Raw genomic sequence first — 19,966 nt, 5'->3', positions numbered from 1 at the left:
ACAAAGTATTTATTTTACCTGTTTACTGAGCTGTTTTTCCATTAAACTGTGTTAATATTCTTAAATTCACATCTGTTATGTATGTTGAACATTCCTAATAATCTCAGTGAAGGTTATTTTCATGTTTTAAAGCTTTAAAAATCTTTGCATACATTAACATTACTTCTGGGAGTAAACACTATTACTGCCCACTGTTTCTCCCTCCCTCTGGTGTATAATTAATAGAGCACTCCAATGGGAATATCACCTGTTTAGAAAGTGAAATTACTCAGTTGGTATTTGTGAAAATTAAAATCCTCCTTTATAATTTCATTAGTCATAACTGTCTTTTTTGTGCATGCAACTTAAAAATACTACATAATGTTGGTAATAATGTACTTACGTTTAAAAGTAAACAATGGCAGCCAATGAAAAGGTGCTATAGGTCACAGTCATTCTAAAGGTGAAAATATAGTAGTATTAGTATAATAATATTCATACAACCTAAGCTTTTTTGCCCTTTGTCAAATTACAATTACAAAGTTGCACTACATTGTATTTGGGGTATCCAAGTGAAGGGACACAGAATAGTAAAGCTGATCATACTTTTCAGGGGTCTTTTTGTTTTGTTTTTGTTATTTAAAAATATTGTTGAAAATGGTGTCCTACATTGTGTTGGTCTTTCACATAAAAATTCACTGTACTACGCTGAAGTCTGGTTGGTACAATTCACCATGTGAAAATGTTCCAGGGGTAGAAATAGTTTTGCAGCACATATTTCAGCTTTGATTTTTAAGAAGCAAGAAAATTGGCATATTTCTAATGAAGAAAATAGAGAAAACTGCATATTTGTGTTGGCATGATCATAATTCCAACTACCCTGATCAAAACCCAACAACAATAAAAGCCATGTTTGTCCCCTGGACAGAGGCAAGCTTTGAATTACAGTGCACTGTAGAAATATTTGAATTATTTGAGGAATTATAGTCTATGGTGTAGAGAAAGAACTGCTATTAATTCCTTTATCAGTCAGAGAAAATTGACCTGAATTAAATTGATTTGTTTGAGGCATATGCACCAACTTGGTGATTGTAACACAACTGTCAGTCTAACAAATTACTGCAGTTAGGTATTAATTAGTCAATCCTTGTTCTACTATTGAAAAGCAATTAAGGATTCAAATACTGATATGTTGGTATAGTGAGTATCATTAATGTGGTCACATTTGGTCCTATGTTTTCCATGTTTATGCCAGATTAAAGCTTTGTTGAAAATAAAAATTAAGATGTTCACAGTTTAAATAAACAATATAATTGTTTAGAGATTTGCGAGTATAAAGTAGTATATCAGCTAATAAAGTAACAGTTGATTGCCCCCCTGATTGTCACACAATAGATTTATTTGGACCCCATTGGGCTATGGTGGAGTAAGGGCCTAATTCATTGCACCTTTTAAGCCTACTACTTTGAATCTGATTGCTCAGATAATTAGCTTTTTTTTTCTCTCTGCAGGACCCCTGCAGGCCTGCTGCTGGAATATACACAACAATCATTAGCCATAGCCAATTCACCTCTACCCATCTGATTCATTTGAATCAAACACTCTAATTAGGACAGAACTGCCTGTTATTCTAGAAACAATATTCCTCTAAGGGATTCTAATCTTCTCCTGAGGGTATCTAGTAAATCTCTGGTTGTAATATTCCTGCAGGGGTATTTTTGGGTGCTTGCCTGTTCAGAAAGTAACCCAGTCTTTGCATCTTTTAGCTAAGAAGATATCTGAAACAAAATTGTAAAATTTTATACCGAGGCACAGCATACTTTGGTAATAATCAGTCCTGCTGCCGGTGCAAATACCACTCAGTGTCTCTAAGAAGCTTGTCTCCACAGTCTCTGTCTTTCACAAACTCACCTAATACATCAGAGGAGCTCTTTTCTTGTCTGCACAACATGTAGGCAACCTTCCACCCACCTAACATTCATCACGCAACCTCACTTCTTGCACCTCATTGAGCATCCACCTCAGTCAGCACCAGGGGGAGTTGTGAGGCTAGTAATAGGGTGAGATGAAGTGGAGATGTGAGGTGTTTTATTATACAAGGGTTAAGATGCATTTTAAACAGAAGTCAGAGCTGCAACAGATCAAAGCTTGTATGCAGTGAACAAATCCAACTCAAAGAATCATGTTACATTATTGTAATTCTTAGCTTGCATTTATTTATTTAAGGATAGCTCAGTTTTCGAGTCCTTCCCATATCGGCTCAACAGGGCCAAAAGGCCGGAGTCCACCCTGACGACTCTGATGGCTCAAATTAGCATCCCTTCTTCAATTGTAAATGTGGTCGTTGACCGTCAGGCCAGAAGGTAGGAGTGTGAATAGTCCATGTTGGGGGTGGGTATCTATGATACCAGCAGGAGATCAGGTCTCCTGTAGGTAATGCTCTTCAGTTTAGTTTTGAAGCATACATGAAGTGTTTTTGGAGAGATGTGACCTTTTGCAGCTGATCCATGATGTTGTGCTGCATTATCCAGGTCATTTTGCCAAATGTACATAGAGTTTGCAAAACATAGAATCTGTTTCAAAAAATATGCAAAGGTTTTTCTAAAAGAAATTAGTAATGTTTCTCTTTGAAATAAAGCTAAGAGGGTTTAAAATGACAGTTTAGAAATAAACTAACCAAATTAATTGTGTTGATCCACCTCAAAAAAATCATGCAAAAAGTGTAAGCAAAAGAAATCTGGGAGACTTTGCACATGCAAATTTGCATGCAGCCTTTTGTGCTGTGGAGGATAAATAGGTGACTGCTTCACCTATTTAGTTCACAAGAACTAATGGCATTTATTTCAGTCATAATCTTGCGGGGGGTGACCAAGGTCAGTCCTGCACTTTATATTTTATATTTAGATTTATATTCATATTTTATACTGTTGAAAATGACAACAAAGTCAGTCGAAGTCGAAGTCTAAGGAACAATTGTGCAACTGTGAGATGCGTTGAGGCCATTACCAGGGTACTGATAAGGTAATGGCCCTATTTACTGAACAAAAGCACCTGCTAGATAAAATCCTTCAGGCCAGTTGGACTATCGAAGCCGAAATAGGTATACGTCAAAGTGGACTAACTCAAGCTATTCTAGTGTTAATATAGAAAATACCTTTTCACACACAAATCACATTTGATAAACATTTTAAATGGCATAGGATTAATTCCTTTTTTTAATTTTTACAACATAATATACATCGCTATTTCAGACTGATTAAAATACATTTGACTTTTTGGACAATGGCCAGTGTTGAACATTTAGGAGTTGTAACATTATTTATGTAAAAATAAGGGTTGAGGTTCCTAAATATTTTTATTTCACCTTTGTCAGCTTCAGATGTCCAAAAATGCAAATTTGACTGACAACTGCCTCTATCAACAATTTGTTTATGAAACAATAGTCAATCCGATTTTAAGTGTGCCTTCCTGCTACTTTTGTTTGCTTTCTACTTTGAATTTAGAAGCAAGCTGATAGTTGTTGCTACTTTCTGAGCTTTTTGTGTTTAGTTTAGTTTTACAGTAGTTCCTGAATTTAAAATCAAACATACATTATGTATAGAATAAATTTCTCACTTTCTCTATGCACTTTCTGGAACATGGAGAAAGTGAATGATGGATACATTACATTTTTATTACATAGATATCCTGACATCAATAAATTTACTGTGAATTGTCCTAATTGTGATGTGTATTGATAAATACTGTACTATAAAAAAAATATAGTGCAATTGCATTATACGATAATAATGCAATTGTATAATGTAATTGTAACTGCTAAGTAAAGGCTGACTGTGACATTTTTCCCAATTTAGTTCATAGAAATATTTTAAAACAATATATTACTGTTAGTATTTCCAAAATAAATATTAGTATTTCCAAAGACAATGTTTGACTTTGATGGGTGGTAAACACTAACGAAATTGCTTTTAAAGAAAGATAGATACTGACGGTGAGGTCAGCTGTGAAGCTATACTCAATAAATTAACATATTATTGAAGGGGTCATTTATTTCAGTTACCTGGTTGGCTAAATTAAACACATTATATGGATTAATCACAGTCCAACTGATGTTCCCAAGCCTTTTGTAAAGTGATGATGATTTCCCATTTACAGCTCATGAAAAGACTAATATTAGAATACATGAGAAACAATTAAAAAAAACAACATTTTCAATACAGAAATGTGGGTTTACAGAAATGTTTTTAATACTTGCTTAAAGAGTTTACTTTTAATCTGACAAACCAGTCTCATCAGAATGCCTAATGTATTAAACATGATTGCAATATGAAACTTAATTAGTTTATCTAGCAGTTTGAAAATTTAGATTTGACCCAGTTTCTGATCTTTGAGAAGAAACTGTAAAAAGTGCATAATTCAGTCATGTCATCGTGGCCTGAATAGTATGATCTTCTATCTTATTCCAGTGCATGAACATAGATAGCTTTATGCAATTTCCCATCCCAATTTTTCTTACTTGAATCTAACAAATTTAAAAGCTGTGACATCAGTCTTAAAGAAATAAAAGGAACAGCAATATGGGCTAAACACAAGAAATATGAAAAAAACCTCTTATCTTCCCTAAATAATTTCATCAAGTTTTATTTAGAAATGTTGCTGCTTATAATAAATAGGTTGTATAGATATCCTAAACAAAGTTTGGGACATAAAATAATGCTCGATAGTGACATTGACATAGTAAGGAGGGAGAAATTGAGAGAGGTTCAAGTAACTATAAAGAAATAACAATACATAGTATTTTGGAAAAAGTATTCATACCCCTTCCACATCTGTACATTTTTTATGCAATAGAAGAAAAATATCCTTTGAAATTAAAAAAAAATTATGGCCTGTATTTATCTTCTGTCTTCCTTAATCAACACTCCACCAACTTTATTCATCTACATAGATGACTTTTTGTAAAAGAACAAAAAGTACCCATCAGTCTGTTTGGGGAGTCTTAGTTTAGTTTTTAAGCCTTGCCACAAATTATGGACTGACTTTAGATCTGCGCATTTACTGAACCATTTTACAACATGAATATACTTTAATTTAAAACATTCCTTTGTAGTGTTGCTGTACTCCTTGACGGTGGGCCTCTACCACAGTTTCAAGTCATGCAGCCCTCCATCCACCTTTTAATCAGCGCTGACCAGTTTCTCTAAGCAAATTTTCCCACAACATGTTTCATATTTCATTATGGAGATGGTATGTTCAGACTAATGTGTATTTACCAAGAAGGTGACTTCTGAATGCAATTGACTGCACTAGATTTTATTAAGGGCTATCAGAGTAAACGGGGTTAAATACAAAAACATCCTAAGCCTTTCACTTTACCCCTACATGTTGATTTGATGCTGTTCTCCTAAGTAAAAAATAATGTTAAAATAATTTAATATAAAAAAAATGTTTCAGTGGGTATGTATATTTTTGCAAGGCATTTTATTCCTTAGAGGTTAATAGGGAGCTGTCACTTTGAATATTTCCTACAACTATGCCTCTCAGTCAGTTCACATGGAAACATGAATCCAAGTCACATAGCAAAATCCTTGACCTTAAATGGGTTGTAGAGGCGTTTGTTTATAGAGATTAGTGTGGGTGATCCTCGAGACGAAGGCTTCAGCTTCATCACAAAACCGGAGGGTGTGTTTTTCTGTCTCCGGTGTGATCGGGGGGAATCTGCTCCAATAGAGCAAAGTTTCCGCAGAAAAACAATCTGGTTGTGACCAAGTGGGGTTGTGAATATTGTTAGTCTTGTCAAGACAGTGTTTACACTGAGCTCACAAAAACCAAGATGATTCTGTTCCAAAGCGCTCAAGCATTAACCTGTGACTCGAATTCCTGAAGTCAGCAACTTGTTCAGCTTAGAGCTCTTTTATATCTCTTCATATACAGCTCATATGAGGTCTTTTTTTACACCCAGAGGAGCTTTATTTTATTGTACTGCTCAGAGATATGAACCAGAAAATCTTCCTGGGCCCACAAACTGTCACCTCATCCATCACATATAAATTGATTCCTCATGGACATGAATGTGACATTACAGAACAAACCATTTTCTTTTTGCTGTTGGAAAGAGAAAAAGAGGAAAAGCATCCTTACCAGCCCTGCATTGGTTTTTGTGTGTGTTTTTGTTCTTGCTGTAGGTAGACTTGGCTATTTTTGGGACTACAATGTTGACATAAACTTGAATGTCTTTTCTGCCCTTTCAGAGTTCTGGGTCTAATATTAAAAAAAGCTGTTCGTGTGATGAGTGTGTGAATGTACCGTATGTGTGTCTGCAGACTTAATGAAGCATATTTTCAGTATAGATGCAGGCATATCAAGAGAAATTACCAGCTGTTGTATAAACTGCTTAGAAAATGGCAAATTAGGTGTCCTACTCTGAATGCAAAATTAATCAGCTATGGCTGGTCCTCATTAAGAACAGAATGGATACTAATAATGATACATATCTGAGGTTTACTAGAGAAAGCAGCACTTCAGAGGACCAGGGTGACATTTTAAAAGTCCTTGTATCCTTGTTAGACAGGTGTGGCTGTTCTGCAGGATGGTGGAGAAATAAACTCCCTTGTGGCTGCAAAGACAGACTGAGGCACTGCTGGATGAAGCGTGACGCCTTGCCAAAGAAGTGCTTTACTGTCACTGTGGACTGTCCAGCTCAGGCTGCAGTTTTAAAACAACTCAAAGCTAAAGTAGAGACATCAAAATAGTATAATATAGGATATTCTGATTCCTTGTGTCCAGTGCTGTATTAATAAGGAATATAGATTTACAGAAATTGTCCAAAAGGCTCACTAACGAAGACCAAACTGCAATAATGTAACTTTGAAGTTTATTGATGAGAATGGCCCACAGGATATGGTTCTTATTCAGACTCAAACTAAGACTATTTGCTGAAAGAACAACATACTCAGAGCAGTAATTAAGCCAAAACTGTACAAAAAACATGTACATTGAATTATTTATTTGATTTTTTTAAATCTATTTGTAATATTGCATGAAAAAGACAGATTGTTCAATGAAAAATTTGCAGAATGTGCCAGTTTTTTATCCGATTAACTGGTTAATCATCAGAATAATCTATAGGATAATCAATTAATTAAAGTTGAAGAGTTGTAGCCCTATTGGTGAGTAATCAGAGCTGTGGTTGAGGATCAACCTCGCTCCCAAAATCGCATTAATTTATTTTGTTAAGCTAAATTTGACAACAAAAATGTACAAGATAGAAACCATCAAGATAGATAAGTCTTCCAGTCTAAATAAGGGTGGACAAACTGTTGCATAGGTTACATATTGTCTGTTTAGGTACAGGCACACAAAATGTGCATTTATTCTGCAAATAGACAAGACCTATGCTACAACAAGCAAAAGATGTAGAGTACAGCATACTGCATATTAACATTTTCCATGGCAGTGTGGGGGCAGAGGACTTATAATGCTTCTGTGCTCCATCTGAGTCTTTCCATCAATCTAATCTAAACAACACTTCTAAAATTACAGACTTGTTCACCCCCATGTGTGGGAGCAAAGGTCCTGAGCCATGTGGTATTCATGACATGTTGATGGGGAAAATGATGTGGATTTGAGATAAGCCACAGCAGGTAGAAGATGCATTAGGAAATAGACTGAGAAGATTAGAAGGATTACGAGCAACAATATTTAAGCAGACAGAGATGATTTCAAGTGGCAAACTGCTGCAGATGTATGAAGAGTGACAGAGAAGATATTTTCTTTTTATTTTCAAATAACAAGAGATTTGCAGGTAAGCTGTCTGTTTAGAGAGGTTTAAACTGAATGAAATGTCTTCAAAAATGTGTTACTACTGTGTTTAAATTGTGCAATTTATTTTAGGAACCTTTATTTTCCAACAGGTGTACAACATTTTGCTGGATAAAAAACATATTCTCACATTAAGTTTGTTGTCAGCAGAAGAAATATTATTTTTACTTATTTTACTATTACTTATTTTAAACATTTAAGAATAACTAAAAATTATGTTCTAAATAATTTTTAAAAATAAATTATGTGTTTTAATTTTAACAATAAATTTTATTTCTGTGATGGTGGACAAATAAATAAGACTTTTGATGTCCCTTTAAAAGAAGCAAGTTAATTTTACACAAAACATGTAAATGTAATTTTTATTTTTATTTTTAATTCAGAAATCAGATTTGCATTGATCATCAATTTCCTTCAAACCACTAGAAAAAAAATCAGAAACGACTATGTTCAAACATACTCAGAAAGAGTCAAAAAAACAAGATCTATAATTTTTTTATTTTAACTAACAACCCTTGGATATTTATGACTAAATCATTTCTTTTAAAGCCATTCATGTTTTATTAAAACAGTTTTTAATATGTCACTAAATAACCTGAAAAACAAGTCCAAACAACAAGAAAAAAAAATGTATTCACAGAGAAAAAGCCAGAAAGTTTTCAAGGGGGTGGTTAGATAATTTTAGTTTTCACACTAAAACAAAATGCTGGAACAGAAATTGTGTTTTATTATGCTTTTGTCATATCCAAAGCATTCCTGGATAATTGTATTACTTTTCCTCCAACTTACAATGTTTTCACTGTAAGGTGAAAACATTGTACAAAAAACACAAACACAAAAAATTGTTTTTTTGTGTTTGTTTCACTTTTGTAGTAATGCAAAGTAGAAAACCTGTTAAATATCCAACAGGCTGAGCCAGACAAACACAACCCCTCTACTCACAAACTTAATACCTGTTAAAATTGTCAGTCATTTTTATCAAACTTTTAATGCTTTTCTGGGAAGGTTGGTGGTGAGACCACAGGTCTATAGACCCAGTCTGGTTCACTAAGAAATGACAAAAAGATCCAGACCACAGTACGGTGTCCTGCTTCTTCTGCTGAGATCGTTTTATAGTGCTGGCCAGTGGTGTTTAATTTCCTTTTTTTTGGCTTTGTGCTGATCGAATTGATGTATAAAAGTGGTTGAAAAACTTTTTTTTTAAATTTTGAAATATCTAATCTAAGACATGAACTGCTCTTGCAGCAGGAGTCTGTGCTACACCTGGCAGAGGATGCAGTTGGTTGTCTTTGTGGTGGTGCTAGCCCTGGGGAAGGGATGCTTCAGCTGCAACCTGAAAAACGTCAGCATCTCCATGGAGAGATGCGGTCAGAAGGTGTGCATCCACACCACAATCTGTGAAGGGCTGTGCTACTCCCAGGTGAGGAAGGATTCAAACTGTCTGAGTTATTTATGATAACCAATTGTATGTAATCACTAACAAAACATATCAAGGTGAGACTTATTCGTCTTTAAAACTGTGCTGAACTCAACTCTGTCAGCTCATGTTTTCATTGTGAAAATGTTTGCTGGAAAACAAGCAGTTACTGGTTTTATTAATTATGATGTAATAAAAATCTTCCACCAGTGTTTCCCACTGAATTCTGTTCATATATTCAATCTTTAATCCATTTTGGTAACAGGACCCTGTCTTTGAAAGCCCTGAAGAGGCACCTGAGCATAAGATCTGCAAAGGGGACTGGTCCTACGAGGTGAAAAACATCGAGGGGTGTCCGGGAAGCATCACTTACCCAGTGGCTACAAAATGCAACTGTTCCACATGCAACACAGAGGACACATACTGCGGCCGCTTTTATGGCCACATACCCAGCTGTTAAACTACTCCTTAGGTCAGCAAACGTATACTTATTATTGTACCTCTTTGTCTGACACTGAAATAAAAAAAGATACAGCTCATATTTCTGTTTATTTTTTCTTTATGAACACCAATTGTTTTAAAGTGCCTTAAACCAGAATGATTGGCCTGGTGCTTTATCATCATCAGAAGTAAGAGATTGAATGTCCAAGTATCGGTTTCACCTTTCCTCCCAAACAAGGTGACCAACCCTGAAAGTGCTGTAATTCTACTGGTCAGTTTTTCATTCTGGCAAAATGGTTCACAGAAGGGAAAATAAAAAAAAGGCTTGCCTCTTTTTGACAGGTGGAAATGAAAATATACGGCCTGCAGTATTTCTAAAAGCTCCACTGGAGTCCCTGTTCCTCACTGGCTCTTCTCCAGGGGTGCCGCTAAATGCAGAAACAGCTTAGTAAGCCCAAAACATATATATCTGTAATGAACTTGAAACTTCCCTGGAATATAGCATTGCTTTGGTAGATTTTTATGCTTAGTAGAAAAAGCTTCTTTTCGGGTCGTGTAAATTAACGGTATAGCAAGTTATTACTGCTCTAAATAAAAAATCATATTTCAGCAAGTGTGAGCGAATGGTCCTTTATATAATAAATGTAATGGTCTAGTAGACCACTGCATTTTTGAGATAATTGATGGTAAGGCATTAATGAGATTCTGAAGTGTCAGCATTGAGTTCATTTCATTTACTTTGAAAAAATAAATGTTCTGTTCTGCTTGTGAAACGTGTCACTAGTTCGTTGTGGCACATCACAAATACTTCTGAGTTTTTAAACTTTTGATTAACTCTTTACTTCCAATAAGAGACTTTGGTAATAGTTAAAGTTTGGTGGAGGTGCTGAATATTCATATGAAACACGGCTGACAACTCAGATTTTTCTTTAAAGCCAAGAACACCCATTAACATCTACTAAGTGTATCTGTCGCAGGACAATACAGAGACGCACAAACAATTATGCACACACACACTCCATAGGGAAATGTAGAGAGACCAGCCGACCTAACATGAACATTTTTAACCTGAGAGAGGGAGTTGGATTACATGCAGAAAGACTAAATAAAATTTTGTACAACTCATCTCTAACAGAAGTCACATAATTAGTAGCACCTGAAAATGGAAAGACTAGGTCACAACTGTAAACTAAGACATGAGTGTCTACCAAAACTCAAACTGTGATCAATGAGGAATTATTCAGTAAAGCAGCCGATAGATGACTCTTATGAAATCTCAAAGATTTGCAGCAATGGCAGGGAATCTGTTGGTACCACAACGTTTAGACTCTCTCTCTGATAGTATTAAGACTTTTTAGAAGAGATTCCCATTTGAAGTTTGCCTGAAACCATGTGGGAACACAGCAACATGAGGAAGATGACTATCTGATCAAATGAATTCTAAACTGAGGGTTTTGCATATGTACAAAGCACTTTGTGTGATGTGGAATTGTTCTTGGACATGTTAGTGAATGCAGTGTCCCCACAAAGAAACACGTGGTAATAGTATTACAGTATGCGGAGGAGTTTCTTTTCCTCACAAAACTGGTCACAGTTGGAATCTGGATGAAGGTGCATACAGGGTAACACAGAAGAAAACCTGAAAAGTTTAGCTCCCAACAAACAAACAAAAACCCATACATGCAGCCAGATTTATGATCAGGGTGTCATACTGATATTCATCAAAAGAAAAAAAATGTCAGTAAGTTTTTCCTTTACTTCAGACATTATGATACATTTTTTTAACATAAAAAGCTTTACACATGAAAAAGATGTAAAACTGCTATAAAAATCAAAAAAAATTTTTTACATCTTTCTACCTTTCTCTGCAGTCTTTGGAGCTAAATTTTAATGTAGCAAGAAAAAGACATTCAGCATTCTGCTTTCTACTCTGATGTACGCTCTCTTCTACCTGTGGTCACTTTTGAATGTCAGCAGATGAAGGGTGAGTTGTGGGTTCTGATTGAAATGCCAATCAATGAGCAGGGCATTCAGGGACTTGTGGTTTTAGTGGTTGATGTCCTGCTTATCAGATCTACCAGACCTTTGACTTTATAATGCAGAGAAAATTGTAAATTTGACATCTACAGTTTAAATCAAACCATAGAAAATTGATTGTACAGCCTGAATATTTACATTCATAAATGCTCAATTTCATAGGGCTCAAGCTATTTCAGTCTGTTGATGTTGAAAGCTGACAGAAATATCCCCCAAAAACTTCTGTTTGTATTTCCAGCAAAAGGTGATTCTACAAAGAAAAATCATCATATATTTAAATGGAGGTCAAAATTCAGATTCTTTCTTTGTAAAAACACAAACCAAAAAACTTTTTATCTTTATTTAACTTTTGCATGGAAATGGACTCCAAGTCGAGACAAAGTTGTTGTAAAGTTAGAAAGTTTGCAGTTTGTTGTGTTGAGTTGGAAAACACAAGGAGGTGAAACTATAGGCAGAAAGCCTGAAGTAAAAAACTGACCAAAGCTAAAGAGAAATTCAGCAGGTAGAGATATTGAATGTTTCCCAGCAGGAATTGTGGCAGGGACTATTTTGCCCAGTGTTAGTGTAACAACATCATCAGTTTCTCCATTAATGCAAACAGCCTGAAGGCAGCAAAAAATAAATGCAAAATAAATATAAAAAAGAAGTCAGAGCATAGAGATTAGGAGAATGTAAAGCTCCATAATTTCTAAATATTTGTCTATCCAGCTGCTATCCACCGCATCCAGCTTCAGTTAAACTGAATGAACTGATCCTAAGCCCTGGAGGTTAACTTAGAAATCAATCTCTGTTTCTGTAATTAGGCAAAAAAAAAATCATGCTTCTAAATCAATGCCAAACTACTGTATAATGAGTTGTTGTTCTGCCAGAGGCACAACAGTAAACTTCAAGCCAATCTAATGTCCCAGTGAAGAGATAAGCAGCTGACAAACCAACAAGCATCAGCACTGGCGTCCAGATTAATCCCAGGGTTTCTGCCAATTGCTGAAAGGACAAATACAAAAGGATCAATGGTATTAGGAATGAGGTTTACATTTTCTCTGATTCTGTAGCATTTCCAACATTTCTAATGCTGCAGATCCAGAATTATGTTTGATTTAATATAAAATCAGAAATTAAAATAAAATAATTGTTAATATACCATAAAAAGCTGTATAAGTGATTGTTCTATTAGTTCATCATTTTTGTGAACAATCTTTTACCTGTTTACCTTGATGTTAGTGGTTTTTGTTTCAGCCTTTTATTGCATCTTCTCTCACATCTCCAGCTGAGAGCAACACGGTAGGCTGAGTTTTAGCTGACAAGCTGATGTGTGCTCAGGTTGTTAGTGTCTTATTATAGCCGATTTGTATTATGTCCAGCAGATCCCTGGAGGTTTATGTTATTATGCTTAAAGAGATGTTTTATCAAGTTTTATACATGGGTCAGTCGCTGTGTCGTCTCTGCTAGAGAGGAGTAATTAACTCAGATTTGCAGTCAGGGTGTGATGAAGGCCCCCTAAAAGTTCCCCACTAACTTAGAACAGCTGTTTTTTTTGTTTGTTTTTTGGATTCTTTAAGAACATAGATGCTGTTAGTTCACAGATCTCTAAAAGCAGAACAGTTTTCTATGAGACAAAAAACACACTATAAATATTCCTGTAAGAACTTTTGTAAAGTATTCTCCTTTGCTCCTTTGATGTCAGTTAGTGTGACTAAATTATGTTGACGTTTTACTCTGACCCACACCGTCATCCTTAGAAGACAGACCTTGGTTAGGATGTTCAAGCTAAAGAAATCAGAGCACAAAAAAGACACAAAGACATAGGCATATCAGTTGGCACACCATGTCTGAATAACAAAAAAAGAGAGAGAGAGAGAAGTCCAGAATTGAAAGGCTATTTATTGGCCTTTCAATTCTGGACTGAAAGCCAGTTAAAATATCTGTGACGTAAAAGACACAAGTACTTGCCTTTTTTGACCTCATCACAATAATTTTCACCCAGCTAGAAGAAATCCACCAAGAAAATTCTAAATTGAGCTCCTAATTTAATTAAAGTAAGAGGTCATGATATTTGCTATATATTTCATCTAGTTCAAAAGGCCATAATCAATGTAATAGGTAAATATCTTACTTCAACTGTATCACACAATCTCAATCTGATATTTTTTTATGTAAAGAGTCACACATTACAGCAGTTCACTGACAGATTTGTAGAGGTCAACAGATGTTATGACAACACATGCCATATTTAACAAGCTATTTGAGTCCATGTGACACCCCTAAAGCAATGTTACCAAAGTGTTGAAGGACATAACCTGAAGGACCCCATCACATTCAGGACATTATAATTTAATGTCCTCTGTTCAGAAATAAAAATATTTTTTCTTCATATTACTTAATAATATAAACATCAAACTGAATTTTTCTATAAGCACTTAATATACCACCCAAAATGTTCTGATAGTAGGCGGGGAGTTTACTCAGCATGGAGCAAAACTTCTGTTGCTGTGATGAATGACTTGTTTACATCGACTCGCCCTCAGCACTTATAAATATTAATATGCTTAATTTATTTGTAGCCTCTGTATGATGAGCTATAAAATGGACTTGGTGCAGGTAATAAAAGGCAACAATGAATAGAGCTGCAACACTGTTCTGTTATTTTATGGAAAGCTGACTGCACACTACTTCTATTTTATTTACAAGGTATTTAAAAAGAAATATTTCCACTTCAGTTTTAGTTCCATACTCAGCAGGATGGTGAATCTCAGAGCTGGTTATCCATTTTCTTTCAGAAATGTCATGAGGTGATGCCCCCCTGGGCTCCATGACACTTCACCTGCAGCTGATGCTCAAGGGCAGCAGAATGCGTATAAATGAAAAATGATACTCGTAGGAGCGCTGCAGCTCTGAAACTGCTGTGTCATACTGGTCTCTTGCTGCCTTGGGTCAGTGAGAAGCAATAATTGATTTTATGTATAGAAAACTTTGGTTAAAAAGCAGCTTACAGAAAAACAAGCATATTGTGAATATTCTGTTGAGCAGATTACTATGAGCACAAGTTAAGAGACTAAAAAGATATATTTGGTGTGTCTATCATGCAACATAGACATCACTGTGGCTATGAAGGAATGAAAGGGTTCCTTCACATTTTTTATGTGAAAAAACAATCCAAACCAATTTTTTATAGTTTTGAGTGCTTTTAAATTAAACTTTTAAAGTCTAAATACAAATTAAATAACAAAAATAAAAGTACCTTTTGAATTTCAATTTCCAAAAAAATCTCTAAAAATGTTCTCGTTTCAGGCATTTAAATAGAAATAATTTTGGAAATTCTAAAACACCTAAAACAAGATAAGTTTAGTCTAATTTAGCTTCAACAGTGAGAAAAAATCATTTCAAGTAAATGCAGGGTAGATGGAGATAGTGATCCTAAAAAATAACAGTGAAAACATAGCAAAATAACAAATAAAATATTTATTAACACATGTTGGCATAATTAGAAAACAACTTTAAATAACAGCTACATTGTCTTTTTAATGCAAAGTATCACACTGTAAAATGTTTCAACAAGCTGAAGTTCACTGGAAATAATAAGGATATATCGATAACAGTTTGTTCTTTTTAAACAAAAAACAAAAAAAGGCATCAATGGTAGCTAAGTTGCAAATTTGTTCCGGATGATTTCTCCACCTTCCACTTCCACCTGCTCATAGAGCCACTTTCGGTCACAGCGGCACTCCACACCGCACTTTCTGGAGCAACACTCGGGGCAGGGGTAGAAGCAACCCATGCAGTCCACATCCAGGCAGTCGCACATGTCTTTGCCGTTGGACATCAGCCGGCCCTTGCTGTCGTACACTCTGCTTTTGGCTGCGACGTTCTGCCTGCATGATGCAGAGTTAAAGGTGACGTGATGTGATTTGTTCCCTCAGATGCAAAACAATCTGATTTCATTTTCTTGAAGCCTCTTCCTCCCACCCCTTCAGTGGCTTTCTATAATTACTTTCTCACTTGTTTTATATCGCACATTATGACTGTGTGAATTTATCACAACCAGATATAAATCATCCCTGCGTATATCTCCATTAACATGGCCATCGTCTAACACGGAGTGGCAATGTCGGCTAATATAAAGAAGTCAGTGAGGAGAGTAAAAACCTGGGGACAGTTTTGTCTTTCACTTCATTATGAAACAAGGATCAAATTCAGATTTCACTAATCTAATTAAACAAACCACGGCCAAAAGGAAAGTCCAAGCTTATGAAAAACTATTGCAGGAGTTTTTCATTAATCCATTTCTGCTGTACTGGACAAGTGCCATCAACTTGTCAATTACAAGAAAGAATACAAAATATTCAATAACCTCAGAAATCTGTTCCAAGCAGTTATTCAGAGTTTCAATCAGTTAAATCAAGAAAAAAAGAATTTCCACATAAATCTAATGCTTAAGGCACATTTTGACAAAGCGATGTGGAATATTAACCTAATTTCCCAGAACCTTTCATTTAAACCGTCAGTCAGTTATTTGTGTTTTCACTGTCTGGTCCGAAACGGGTCCATTTATGTATATGATGCCGGCTGACAGTGAGCAGCTGCTCCTCTTAAAGGAAGGGCTTTTCTGCTGTGAGCATCAGCAATCTTGGGGGACTGATTACCATACACCTTAACAGCAGAGTTTGGTATGAGATTAAAACAGTGAATCACACAAATACAGCAATAATACCAGAATGTTTTACAACAATGATGGTGCACAAGCAGCGCAAAACCACTCCAAACTTAGTGGAAATGTGCAGCTGGAATGGATTTTGAAAAATCTGACAGTGGGTGTATGTGGAGGAGATAGAAAAGCAGCTCCAACTGCAAACTTAAAGAAGTTGTGATTTTCAGCAGAACAATTATCACTAGCAACGACACTTTATGACTTATGCAATCAGTCAAAATCTTTGAGAAATGTATAGTCGTAACAAACTTTATATGAATATTCTCCCGCTCTTGAAGCAGAGCAAGAGATATGAGCAGGATCACATCTCTAAGTTCTAAAGCCGTGACTTTTCTTTGTTTATTTCTTTCTAGAGTGTAACGGTGGTTACACTCTAAGAAATAAAATTCCTTCTAGCTCAGAGGAAGTTTGAAATAAACTACATATCCTCGTGAATAAAAACCTACGTAGTGTGTGCCAAGAGACCAGCACACCCCAACACACAGCAGCAAAAGATTATGCAGAATGTACGACTCTCTCAAACCTAAAATAGGTTAACGATGTACAACCTTGAAGGGTTAAAATTACTTTCATTTGATAAGACATTCTAATATAATAGATTTGGATCCATAAAAAGGAGCCTGACGACAGCGTTAGTATAGACTTTTATCTCAGCAGCTGTTAAGACTACATAACCATCTCTGGTCCCAACAAACTCAATAAGTGTTTATATCCCTACTGGTATATGTACAGTTTTAATAATGTCCAATAGAACTGTAAGAGTAGTTTCTAGCTCTCTGGATGTAGAAAATGGAGACCACTTTTGTGCTGTTCTGTTTGGATTAAGTAATGCTTTTAGCTCTGGACCTGATCTAGAACTGGACCAGCTTCTGTTCACAAACCCTTAAAGTGCAGATACACAAATAAAAAATAAAAAAAACAGCCTCACCTGTCAGACAGCTGTTTTCCTCCACGGCTTCCGCGTCCTCCCTGCAACATTTTACATTCTATGATATATCCTTTGGGTGATCTCAGTTAGAAATTTATGATTGACATAATTAAAACCACCTTGTTTGCAGTAATTAAAATTATTAACGAGGAAAAGAACATTACCTACAATTGAAACCAGATATTTACACACACTGAAGAGACGCATAACTTCTCTCTTTTAGGCCAACTGAGATTAACAAAATTATTTCTGGTGGGTAAATGTCAGAAAACTGATGGAGATTTTTTTTATTTCTTTCGTCAAAATCAAAAGTTTACATAAACTAAGATTATTATGGTCTAATATAATTTGACAACGCTCATTTAATAATGCTATGGCTTCTCTAAGGTTTTTGACAGGTTAGTTTACAAGATTTAAGTTCAACTGAGACACGCGTGTAGACATATTTTAATGCAACAACTCAAAAAAGCTGGTGTGTGTTATTGGTAGAATATGTGTTGTTGAAGTCTCACTTAACGTATACAGCTTAAAAGACAATTTTATCAAATGCAAAGAAACTGTAAGCTAACTTCTAAATTTTAAGAAACTAACACATTCTAAAAGATTATCTCATTTTTCACACATTCAGCAATGTGTGAAAAACCAGAAATTATTTTGGTAAATCTAACTGACTTAAAACAGGAAAAGTTGAGTCGTATTTAAAGTCAGACAGTTAGAATAGAAAGGCTATGTGTCTTTATATGCAGCACATCTAAATATCCAGTTACAAATATATAAACCAACACCAAAAGAAACTCACCCTCATTCCTCCTCTTTTTTCTCTACGCATGACTGTCTCTCTCATTCTGTCTCTGTCTGCCAGCGTTCCCATCTGATTTGACACATTTGCTTCTTTTGGTATTACTCCTCTTTTACGGAGTTCAATCTGTAAAATGTGCAGTTATTTGTTCACTTCATGTGGAAAATGCCAATTTCAGCACAAAAACAAGAGGAAACCTGCTCCCACCTTTGAAGACTCCTGTCCTGGGGCGAATATGGTGGGCACTGCGTCCTCCCTCAGGAACTGCTTTCCGTTGTAGTCCCTGAAGCAGTCGGTCCTGAAGTGCTCAGAACAGAGGCAAGTGTTGGGCGTTGGGATGAAGTTTTTCATCCCCAGGCTCTGGACCCATTTGGTGGCAAGTTGAGGTTTGCTAAGAGGGAATCTGACAAACAGAGAAGAGGCGACATGGAAGGATTTAAACTTTTTCACAAATTGACAATATGTTTAATGACAGACATGTCTCACTTTGACACAGCTGATCTACACTGCCACCACACTGCCTGGGCTTCATTTGATGATGTTAAATTTGACTGTATATCATTATAACAGCATGTGATAGAGCTATGTATGTCTAGATATGACTGACTATATTGTATGATAATACTATGTAGAACAGGGTTGTCCAATCCAGGCTTAGAGAGCGACTACCCTGCAGCTTCTAGATGGATCCCCTCTCCAATACAACAAAATCAATCAATCATTGTTATTCAGAGGCCTGGTAACAATCTATTAGATTCAATAGATTTTGCTTAAACTATATAATACTAGCCAAAGGTTATGGATGGAGTATTTAAATATGTTCTTAGAAATTGATTAGATTAAATTCACCTCATGTTTTTAATACTGCAATGCCTGAAAAGTCAACGATTCCCACTTATATGTTTGTTTACAAAATCTCTAAAGAAAAGTTAGTGCTATAAATGATATTACACGGAAAAGAAAAGTCTGTTTCAACCACGTGATAAATTAAAATACTATTACTAAATCCTGACTAACTATTTTAGAAAGCAACTTACTGTTGAGAATGGTATTGGATTTGTCTATCACAAATATAGTGTATATAACTAGAGCGATTGCATCCTCCTTAAAAAGAATTTTCGTTCAAAGTTGCACTTTATAAAAGCATTTAAAACGAAAATACACCGTTTGTTTTGACTACAATCACAATTAAAGCTGACGTAAAACAGTTTTCTGCAGCACTAAACAAAATACCGTCCAATTTCTTGTTATAAGTGTTAAACCTACCTGTAAAATCTTATCTCCGACCCCTTAACAAACTTATTATTGCACCCCGGTGCAGCACAAATTACGGGCATGATGGGGTTTTTTAAAGAAATTATGCAGGAATGCAGAAATACACTAAAAACGTGCACAACATAAAGAAGAGTTGCAGAATTGTTGTCTTCCGTTTTCCTTCTTTTATGATCACACTTCCTGTTTGGTCTTGAAGTCGTCTGCCCTCTGGTGGCCGTTGGTGTAGTTACACCCAATTTTTCCATCTACTTCAGTTTATGAACCTGTGATTAATTCCCATTAAGGCTGATTATAGTATATGTTTGAATTTAAGCTGATTTATGTCACCTCACAGCAGTTCAGTAAGATCAATAGAAAAGACTTTGACAGTTCTCTGGACTTTCTTTTTCTTGATTCTCCTCCAGTCCTTGGTAAATTTACTAGTGGTCTTGTTTTAGTGTCAGATAAGGCTGGGTGTATTGATCTGAATATCAATACTGTCAATACCTGAGCACAGGTATCAGATCAATAATAGAGGGAAGAGATCAATACTTTTGGTTGCACTTTCTCTGCCATATGCAGCAA

At 35.6% G+C, this 19,966-nt stretch overlaps 2 protein-coding genes across 3 annotated transcripts; one reads left to right on the top strand and one right to left on the bottom strand.

Annotated features, from left to right (window-relative positions):
* Positions 1-7,681: 7,681 nt before the first annotated feature.
* LOC102222187 (gonadotropin subunit beta-1) lies at positions 7,682-9,758 on the top strand. 2 transcript variants are annotated; one of them, XM_023332764.1, is made up of 3 exons: positions 7,682-7,783; positions 9,046-9,220; positions 9,483-9,758. In XM_023332764.1, exons 2-3 carry the CDS (start codon positions 9,074-9,076, stop codon positions 9,675-9,677), a joined length of 342 nt encoding a protein of 113 aa, XP_023188532.1. In that variant the 5' UTR covers positions 7,682-7,783; positions 9,046-9,073; the 3' UTR covers positions 9,678-9,758. The 2 variants fall into 2 exon arrangements, with proteins under 2 accessions (XP_023188532.1, XP_005805591.1); XM_005805534.2 differs by having other exon boundaries at positions 7,690-7,783; positions 9,049-9,220.
* A 5,414-nt stretch (positions 9,759-15,172) lies between these two features.
* arl14ep (ADP ribosylation factor like GTPase 14 effector protein) lies at positions 15,173-19,563 on the bottom strand. The gene is made up of 5 exons (XM_005805533.3): positions 19,394-19,563; positions 18,335-18,530; positions 18,128-18,253; positions 17,329-17,369; positions 15,173-15,564 (listed from the first exon to the last, which is right to left on the bottom strand). Exons 1-5 carry the CDS (start codon positions 19,462-19,464, stop codon positions 15,336-15,338), a joined length of 663 nt encoding a protein of 220 aa, XP_005805590.1. The 5' UTR covers positions 19,465-19,563; the 3' UTR covers positions 15,173-15,335.
* Between the last annotated feature and the right edge of the window lie 403 nt (positions 19,564-19,966).

The sequence above is a fragment of the Xiphophorus maculatus genome, chromosome 4, assembly GCF_002775205.1.
Source record: "Xiphophorus maculatus strain JP 163 A chromosome 4, X_maculatus-5.0-male, whole genome shotgun sequence".
NCBI lineage: Eukaryota > Metazoa > Chordata > Actinopteri > Cyprinodontiformes > Poeciliidae > Xiphophorus > Xiphophorus maculatus.
This window is presented reverse-complemented; position numbering and strand designations above follow the sequence as displayed.